The sequence below is a fragment of the Coloeus monedula genome, assembly GCF_965178545.1.
Source record: "Coloeus monedula genome assembly, chromosome: 9".
Taxonomy (NCBI): domain Eukaryota; kingdom Metazoa; phylum Chordata; class Aves; order Passeriformes; family Corvidae; genus Coloeus; species Coloeus monedula.
This window is the reverse complement of record NC_138789.1, coordinates 15275659-15285513: the sequence shown is the minus strand read 5'-3', so window position 1 is coordinate 15285513 and position 9855 is coordinate 15275659. Positions and strand designations below refer to the sequence as shown.

Sequence of the window (9855 nt, the reverse complement as noted above, 5' to 3'; positions counted from 1 at the left end):
CGCGCGCAGGCGCACTGGGCGCGCAGCCGCCGCGAGGGGCAGCTCCAGCCCCGCGGGCCCCCCGGGAAGGGCGGGCGGCGGCTGTGCCCGGCCGCGCTTCCTGCGGGCGGCCGGAGCCCGGGGGTCGCCGGCGGGAGCGCCGCGCCCCTGCTTCCAGGTGCTGCCAAGACCCCCGCCCCCGTTCGCGGGGGTCCCAGTGCCGTATGCTGGGAGGCCGGGCGGCGAGCTGTCCCCGCAGCGCGCAGGTCGCCCGCTGTGTCAGCGCTGCCGCCTCTGCACGGCCCCTGGCCGTGAGCCGAGCCCCCGCCCGGCCCCGGGTCGCGGTATCCCCGCCGCCCGCTCTCGCTCCTCGCGGTAGCGGCACGAAGCCACCGCGCCGCCGCCACACGAGGCGAAGCCCTTGCTCCGTGAAAAGCTGGGGTTTTGGTGTAATCAGAATGTTTGCCCAGGCATTTCCACGTTGCCGTCCCTACGCTGGAAGCTGCACCCAGTAACGCGTTCTCCGGGAGCACCACCGCCTCGGGCTAGACAGGCCCGTCCCTACAGACATTGGTCAGACGCGTTTCAGCCAGATGCCGCTTAGGTTACACAAACAGTTGAGAGACTGTCTGCCCGGAGCAGCTCCCCATCTAATAATGAGCCTATTTGCCATTGTCCTTCTACAGTGAATAGAGACTCCTAGACAAAACCACATAGAAATTTTCATTTGGAAGAATTCTAACAAAACCTTTAAAATTTTTTTTTATTTTACCAATATTTATGAGAGTAATTCCAACACTACCAGAATACATACAGTACTCTGCAACACTGCTTTATAGCCAAGTATGCAAAGAACACTCTCTTTTAAAAAAGTTTGCAGTAATAGCAGGAAGAGGTTATAACCAGGCCCTCAGCCTAACTTACTTTCACTGAAAAAAGGCTGTCACTCCTGCAAGTCTCAGCAAAAAAAAAAACCAACCCAGAACAGTTCCTACAAGTGACCACATGGGGCAGTCCAGTCACAGACAACAGCTTTACTGCCTCGAGTCCTCTGCAGACAAACAGGGAGAAGGGTCCCTGCTTGCAGGTGATGATGCTCAAGTATCAGTTTTGCCAGTCCAAGAAACTTACAAATAGACGTTGCTCTAAAATCCCTGCTTGATACCTTACTCTCCAGAACACACCTAAGTAAAAATACCACATACAAGAGAAATTGAGAAATAGCATTAAAGGAAAAAAGGAAAGCTTATACTTTTCCCCTATCAATGTGTTGTGAATAAAAGGTACTTCATTAAAGCATTGAAAACACTAGGTTTTACCTTAACATGTTCAGAATATGCATGCATAGCAGTCACCCTTCCAACAAACATCGTCACTAAAAGCCAGAGGAGCCCTTCACCCTAAATTTTAAGAGATGCTGGGGTGGGGCTAATAAGCTCCGCTGGAGCCTTCATTTTGCAGGGTGGCAATGAGCAAGAAAGCATGTGGGTGTGGTAGGTTAACAGGTGGTGAGCTATTTGAGGAGGAAAAACAGAGAAGAAGAAATCGATTTTGGTTTTCCTTGTTTAACAAAAAGACTAACAACAAGTCTTGCTTATGATACCATTTTCTGTGAGGCATTTGTCATGGAAGTAATTGCCCAGCAGTAGCAGCACACTTTTAGAGGACTATGGATTTGTATGCTAGAGGGTAGATAAAACAATGTGCTCTGCTAGAGATACTTTCTGTACAAATTGAAAAGCACATAGAATTCTGAACTTTCTAAAATTCATTCTTAGATCACAGAATCATTTTTCATTTAGGTCGAAAAGATCTCCAAGATCACTGAGTCCAACCATTGATCACCACCTTCTCAATAAGTGCCACGTCCAGTCTTTTCTTGGACTCCTCCAGGGATGGTGACTATGCCACCTCCCTGGGCAGCCACTTCCAAAGCCTAACCATCTTTTCAGTGAAAAAATTCTTTCTGATATTCAACCTGAACCTCCCCTGGTGCAGCTCGAGGCTATGCTCTCTTGTCACTAGTTGCCAGGGAGGAGAGGGCAAACTGCATCTTGCTACAACATCTTTTCAGACAGTTACATTACTTCTGAAGCTAGCAGGTCCCTACCAAGTAGGAACCATGCTGGTACTTGCCTGTTGTAGTAAACATTTATTTTTTCTTTTATTCTCTTGGTTATTTATATCAAATTAATACATTTTTTAAAATATTGGCTCATGTATAACTAGTGAGGTGGATTGTTGGGATTTTTTTTTTTAGTGAAATGAATGAGGATAACCAGACAAATGCATCAGGAGCAAAGATTCACTATTGTCTGGCAATGTCAAGAAACCTGATGCCACTTGACCTGTTTGATCCAGTGTATATATATACACATGCAAGTCTATATCCTTGCTTTACTTCATCAAATATCAAGAATCCCAAGCATCTATAATTTATTGTAAGAACAGTATTCAACTGAGATTTTGGTTGGTTTGATGTTTTTAATTACTTGCTGTTTGATTGGTTGCAAGAATTTTCTCTAGAAAGTGAAGGGAATTTAAATCCTATAATATATCCATAATTGGTGATTTTTAAAAAGATCAAATCTATGGATTTTTTTCTGTTTAAGAACCCCTCCTCTGTGATATATCCCTGGCTAATAACTACCTAGGCATTTAATGTAAGAAGACTTGGAAGCGATCACGCATCAGGTGTAAATATTAGATGACAGCAATATTATTTTTTCCTTAAAATTGTATTTCTCTGATATCACAGAATCAATTAGGTTGGAAAAAACCTCTGAGGTCAAGTCAAAGTCTTGACCGAACACCACCATGTCAATTAAACCATGGCACGGAGTGCCATGCCCAGTCTTCAACACCTCCAGGGACAGCGACTCCACCACCTCCCTGGGCAGCCCATTCCAATGCCCAATCACTCTTTCTGTGCAGGAATTCCTCCCAATGTCCATCCTAAAGCTCCCCTACTGCAGCTTTAGATCACGTCCTCTTGTCCTATCGCTGGTTGCCTGGGAGAAGAGGCCCGCCCCCATGTTGCCACAAGCTCCTCTCAGGCAGCTGTGGAGAGAGATAATGTCTCCCCTGAGCCTCCTTCTCTCCAGGCAAAACACCCCCACTGCCTCAGCCGCTCCTCACAGGACTCATTCATGTTCCAGGCTCGTCTGCAGCTCCGTTGCCCCGCTCCGGACCGGCTCCGGCGCCTCAGCGTCTCCGCTGCAGCGGCGGCTCCCGCGGCGCTCAGGGCGCGCGCTCGGCGGGCAGAGCGGGGCGCGCTCCCGGCGGGAGCCGCCCGTGCCCGGTGGCGCTGCTCGGACCGCGCGCCGTCGGTCCGCCGGGCCGGCAGGGGGCAGCACGGCGCGCGCGCGGCCCCGCCCCGCCGGGCAGGGCAGGAGCTGCGGCTGCGCGGCCCGCGCGGCCTTTTCCCGTTTGCTGCGGAGCGCAGTCGTTGTGCGGAGCGGGCCCCGGCCTGAGGGACCGGACAGTGCCTGGCACGATGGTCGGTACCGACACGGGGGGGCTCGGGGGCATCGCGTCCGCCGTCCCGCGCGCGCCGTGCCGCGCTGCCCGCACGGATGGAGTCCGATTGTCGCGGGCTCGGGGCGGCCGCCCGGCGCCGGCGTGGCAATGGCTGCCATTCTGCCGGGGCTGCGCCGCGGGCGGCTCGAGGGGCTCCAGCAGGGCCCCGTTACCGGCTGCGCTGGCCCCATGCGCTGCGTCCTGCCGGGGCCCGCCGGCGGTGGCTGGGTCGGGCCCGGGCCGCGGGGCCGGTTCTGATACAACCCCCGGTGCCCCGCAGCAGCCGCGCCGGCCCCGGGTTGCGCGTGTTGGACTGACTGAGGGCGGGAGGCTGCAGGGGAAGCGGCTCCGTGGCACAACGCGCTAGAGAAGTCACTGGCTGTGCGGGAGTGGTAGGAAATGAGTACGGTCACTGCTCCGGTCCGTGCGGACGGGCCTTCAGTTAACAGATACACTTCGGTTTTCTCCTGAAACATCAGTTTCTGTGGGAGGGATAGAATTTGTAGGGTTTGATGTGCCGGTGGTTTTTTTCCATTTCATTTTTATAACGCTCTTTTTATCTAAACATACAAGAAAATCTGTTTAATTTCTGATTGCACTCTGGTTTTATTAATGGCGCATTTAGTTAGAATGATCTTGGCTTACAGGATTATATGTTAATAACATGTAGTTTATATTTCTTATCCAAGGGGTTTGTGAAAGTTGTCAAGAATAAGGCGTACTTCAAGAGATACCAAGTGAAATTCAGGAGAAGGAGAGGTATTACTAAATTCCCTGTAACGCACAATTAAATGTCCTTGGTGAATATTCATTCCTACTTTGTTCATGCATTTTGCACACTTCAACTGTTGTTTTTCAGAGGGAAAAACTGATTACTATGCTCGCAAACGTTTGGTAATTCAAGACAAAAACAAGTACAACACTCCTAAATACAGGATGATTGTGCGCGTTACCAACAGAGACATCATCTGCCAGGTAAGGCCTGCGGTGTTTCCTGCTGGCCTGCCAGCCTTGCCAGGGTGAAGTCAGCACAGAGAGGGAGGCTTGGAGCAGCTGGGGTTTCTTAGGGCGGATCTGCACAGTTTTTGTATTGTAAAACAACTCCTTAAAGGAGTACAGTCTTAAGTGTTACCACAGCTTCAGTAAAAAACCATTTGCATTGTAGGAAAGAAGTTTTACAAGTGTTAGCACTTTTTCTGTGCACATTTGCAATGTAAGATTGTGCTGCTTTAATGATGCTGGGATAAGTAGAACAGTTTTGGGAGAGGGAAGATGTCTCTGGGGTTTTTTTGCGATATTTAAAGGGCTTCAAAAAGAAGCCTTTTTTTCTTGGCTGAAGACAACCAAGTTGACAGTGTGACCTGTCAACCCACATTGACTTGTGCTGTATGTAAAGGTGCCTTCTGTTTTGAGAGTTCTATTTCCATGATGTTGTGTGGCTCATATGAAGCACTGAGGCCTTATGAGGGCTGTCCTGTGAGATTAAGGGAAACTGGTAAATAAGAACAGTAGGCATTTTCTCATGGTCATTAAGTATGTGGTTGTGTGCAGCATCATATGCAGTTCCTTACTGTGGTTCAGTTGTTTCACTTTTAGAATGCTTTGACTAATTTTGAAGTTAAAAAGTTAGGAATGTTTGTTGTATAATAAATATATGTTGTTAAGGTCAAGAAAGAAGCAGCTAGAAAAGTTTAACTTCTTTTTTCATAGAGCAGTTATCTGTTGAGAACAGTCAGTTCAGTCACTAACAAGGTTATTTTATCTTTGAAACTCAGAACAAAAATCGATGGTGGCAGGTGCTTACCTCTGACTGTTAGTGCCTTTCCAGTATGTAGGAATCCTGAAAAAATGGGACAACTTTTGGGTGCAGAGAAGAGGTGTGAGAGTCTAAAGCAGAAACTAAATCTGATAGTGCTGCTGTCTCACAGGAGACCCCTGGGATGATGATGGTCTCAGACCATGATTAATAAAATCATTCCATAAGGTTACTAACAATGTTACCACAAACTATCACACGTTTCTTGCATTCTTTGAGGTGTATCAGAAAGTGGGACAAAATTCATCCCATCCATGATGATTCTTTGAAAGGTTGCCTTTGGAGGCAGTTTCTGGTCTCTTGATCTATGTGGGAAGGTAATCACTAGTTGTTGCTGACAAACATTTTAGCTGGCCTAATACAGATTTGAATTCTTTGTGTCTTTACTTGAGGAGTTGATTACTCCTTTTGCAGAAACAAACAAAAAAGCCACAAGAGGAGGGAAAAACCAAACAAAAACCGCCCAACAAATGGTAACAGCACCGCTCCTTGAGCTTGCATGCAGAGGTTGGCAGTTTTTTGCACACCTGGATCCAGTATTCCTGTCGGCTTGAGCAGGTGTCAGAGAGACAGTGCATGGAGCCCCAGTGGTGGGAGCACTAAGCTAACATTTGTTTTGTTGCCAGATTGCCTATGCCAGAATCGAGGGGGACATGATTGTCTGTGCTGCCTATGCCCACGAGCTGCCCAAGTACGGCGTGAAGGTCGGCCTGACCAACTACGCCGCTGCCTACTGCACCGGCCTGCTCCTGGCGCGCAGGGTACGTACAGGCAGGCACTGGGGGCTGCTGCTCTGCTTTCCTGGCTCCCTCATGGAAGGGAAAGCTCCCTTCCTCCAGTGGTGTGTCAGCCCACCTGGTCTTTGGGGTTCTCAGCATCATAACTTTTGCTCTTCACCATAATAGATGTGATGCATCTTGTGACTGTCAAATCACAGTGAAAAGTATGACAGCACGCAGTTGCAGCTCCAGCAGCACACTTTAATGTCTCAGCCCTTAAGTTTGGCGGTGGGAGGGAGGGAGTCAGGATAAAAATGTAAGAAATGTACCTTTTAGAGTTCAAAAACATGTAAACAGCAGCCATCCATTTTCCACAGGGGTTCATTAGTAAGCCTTAAGTTCAGTGGTGTACCTGTTGGAACAGAAGGTTGGAACTTAACAGACACACTTACAGTGGTGGTTGTTATAAAGCTTTGTTACTAGTACAGGGTGCATCATTTTTGTAAAGAAGTTAGTTAAAAATATGATTCTACTGCAAATTCACGAAGTAGTGGTGATTCTACATTTTTGTCAATAAATGGAAAGAATCTCAGCAGTACTTTTTCTTTTCCCACAGCTTCTGAATAAATTTGGCCTTGATAAGATCTATGAAGGCCAAGTTGAAGTCACTGGTGATGAATACAATGTGGAAAGCGTGGATGGCAAGCCTGGTGCTTTTACATGCTACCTGGATGCAGGTCTTGCCAGAACTACCACTGGAAACAAAGTGTTCGGTGCTCTGAAGGGTGCAGTGGATGGTGGGCTGTCTATCCCTCATAGGTAATATGTGTTACAAAGAATTCCTTCAGGGTTAACCTGAGATGCTTCTGTATGTGACAGTCTACTTATATGAATCAATTTATGTTGAAATAATTTTGTTCTGATAGGGTAATGGTTATGTAATTAGGTTCTTGGTCAGGGGGTTTTTTGTTGGTTGTTTTTTAATCCACAAATGCAATTCTGATAGTGCTGCTAGGAATCTTTCAACTGTCAAGGTGTAGAAACTAAAGAGTTATCTTGTTGCTTTCACTAAAAAGCAAGTGAATGCCCTTAACAGATCTTCAAAGGATATTTGCTTGGTTTAAATCATTACCAAATTGTGTGTAGGTATTAATTTTCACTGTGAAAAAACTACGAACCAGGTACAAACCCAACTGATGCTTGCTGCATTTGTCAGTACAGCAGTAACTCTGAGCAGTCCACCTTCGTTTAGGATTTCCACATGGATATTTTGACTGTTACCTAACTGCTGCTTTCTGCTAGCAGTAGTAGAGGAAAAAAAATCTTGAGATCTTTTGTGTGTTCTCCTACCCTATCCCATGGTGTCCTATTCTTGACTAATTGTCCAGGTTTTTTGACTCGGCTGCTACATGATGATACTTGCAGTGACTGAACACGCTGTAGTTGGTCCATGGTGTGTACATGATGTACTGCAGTGTTTCAAGACGGGACTGATGGCAGCCGAGATGAACTTAAAACTTTTATTTTTTATTAGAGGCTCCTATCCCTCAGTTACCTGTAGGAGAATCTGATGTATCAGTCATTTCAGTGTGCATTTTAGCCTTTGAATTAGAGTCTTAATGTGACTCTACCTGCTGTTTGACAGCACCAAACGTTTCCCTGGCTACGACTCGGAAAGCAAGGAGTTCAATGCGGAGGTTCACCGCAAGCACATCATGGGCCAGAATGTGGCTGATTATATGCGGTACCTCATGGAGGAGGACGAAGATGCTTACAAGAAACAGTTCTCCCAGTACATAAAGAACAATGTAACACCTGACGGGGTAAGCTTTATCCAGCTGGAGCTTGGGCAGTAACAGAGATGCTGATAAGTCTTGCATGGGGACTTCTGTAATAACGAAATAAGTTTGATATGTAAAATTATGTGACTCATATTGTATGTTACCCATGCAAAGAAAATACTTTTTCCTTCATTAAAGGCTCTATAATATAGTGTAGAACTTCTGAAAGCAGGACCCTTTTTCCCCACTGTGAAACTTACTATTCTGCCTATAAATCCACTTCCCCCCCACCCCCCCGAAACTAAATTAGAAGTTTCTATACAGGCTCCCCACTCCTTCCTTATCCTGCCCCAGAGCCTGTAATTTCTGCAGCTGTAGTGGTTGTAACTGTGAGCAAGCATGCGGTTGTGTGTCAAATCTGTTACTGTTTGTGTGACCCTAGAGGGAGTTCTCTGTTCCAGGTGAATAGAGAGCCCAAGCTACCATTTCATGAAACTATAGACTGTAATACATTTTATTTTAGTACTGCTTCACATTTTAGAGTTACACAAAATACTAGAAGATGGGTAAGAACACAGAGGTGCTTCTTCTATTTTTTCCAAGTATTAAACTCCTTCCAGATGGCTTGTCCTGGGGCCTGTAATATTCTTGCTTGGTTCTCTTAATAAGTCATCCTAGAGCTTTAAAAAACAGCTCCCTCATAACCCTTTTTAGGCTACAGCAAACTTGATTCTCTATCCCTTCATTTCAGTGGGGTTTTGGGGTTTTTTTTGTAAATTTAACTAATTGCTAGTTTTTTCTAACATTCTAAAAAGAAGGTAATGTTAATGGCCGACTCCATCTGCTTTCTAAGCAAACAGCAGTTACAGCTTGTATTCAAATGAAGTGAGTCTAGGACTTAGGTCACTAGAAGCCACTTGTCCTTTGTACATCTAAAAAGCTGATACCTAGTGGTCTTAATTAACTACCAGCAAAGGTATTCTTCAAATTTGTGCCATTATGGAGCCAGAGTTGGCTTTGGGACAGAGCAGCATTATTGCATGCCTGGGGACAATGCAGGCGCAGGGATCTTGGATTTCTGATACTCCTAACAACTGGACAACTATGGTGAATTTAAATTTTAATTTTTTTTTCCAAGATGGAAGAAATGTACAAAAAAGCCCATGCTGCTATACGGGATAATCCAGTCCATGAAAAGAAACCGAAGAGAGAAGTCAAGAAAAAGAGGTAAAATTCTCATTCTTTTTAACATCTGTGTGACTTCTCTGTTGGAGCTATCTTAGTTACAGTAAAACAACTAATGCAATTTTGCAGTTGTGTCAATAGTCATGTGTTCTAGACCAGATTAAGATACATGCAGTTCTTTATAATTTAGGAGTTAACTTTAGCAGTAGGAAAATGAAGTTCAAGAGCTCTTAAGTATATAAAAAAAACAAAGTGAAGAATCCTTGTGGCTTGAATAGCTAGAACAGTGTGTAGCTTCAAGTCTCAGTGTTTTCAGTGGGAAAGCTGCTTCTCTTCAGCTGAGAGCTCATTGATTATTTTGTCAGTACTAAACTATTTTGATTTTTCAAGGGTGTGGGAGAAAAGAAGGAACAGCTATCACATTGGGCTTAATGTCTTTACTTCAGTCTCAAGAGAGTACAGAGTTTATCTCTTGAGAAATTAAAACTGTCTAACCATGCCTTTTTGTGGTGCCCTAAGTACAGCCTTCAGTCATTATGAGGAAATAAAGCATGTTACAGAAGTGGGAATATATTCTTCCATTGCGCTCTTAACCACAGTTGTGATGCACTGCATGTTTCTTGACTACATTTTGCTTTGGATCTACTGTACCCTGTGCTTACATTGCAGATGGAACTGTCCCAAGATGTCCCTTGCCCAGAAGAAAGACCGTGTTGCTCAGAAGAAAGCCAGCTTCCTCAGGGCCCAGGAGCGCAGAACTGAGAGTTAAGACAACTTCCACAGTTTTCTGTGAAGCTTTGGAAAAAGTGGCAATAAATTTATTGAGGAAGCAACTGTGTAAGACCAGCTTATTTGT

The 9855-nt window shown here is 45.7% G+C and overlaps 1 protein-coding gene across 2 annotated transcripts; it reads left to right on the top strand.

Annotated features, from left to right (window-relative positions):
• Positions 1-3368: 3368 nt before the first annotated feature.
• Positions 3369-9832, top strand: RPL5 (ribosomal protein L5). 2 transcript variants are annotated; one of them, XM_082287111.1, is made up of 8 exons: positions 3369-3478; positions 4188-4257; positions 4358-4473; positions 5941-6075; positions 6650-6852; positions 7679-7856; positions 8953-9041; positions 9669-9832. In XM_082287111.1, exons 1-8 carry the CDS (start codon positions 3476-3478, stop codon positions 9766-9768), a joined length of 894 nt encoding a protein of 297 aa, XP_082143237.1. In that variant the 5' UTR covers positions 3369-3475; the 3' UTR covers positions 9769-9832. The 2 variants fall into 2 exon arrangements, with proteins under 2 accessions (XP_082143237.1, XP_082143236.1); XM_082287110.1 differs by lacking the exon at positions 3369-3478 and having other exon boundaries at positions 4137-4257.
• Positions 9833-9855: the final 23 nt, after the last annotated feature.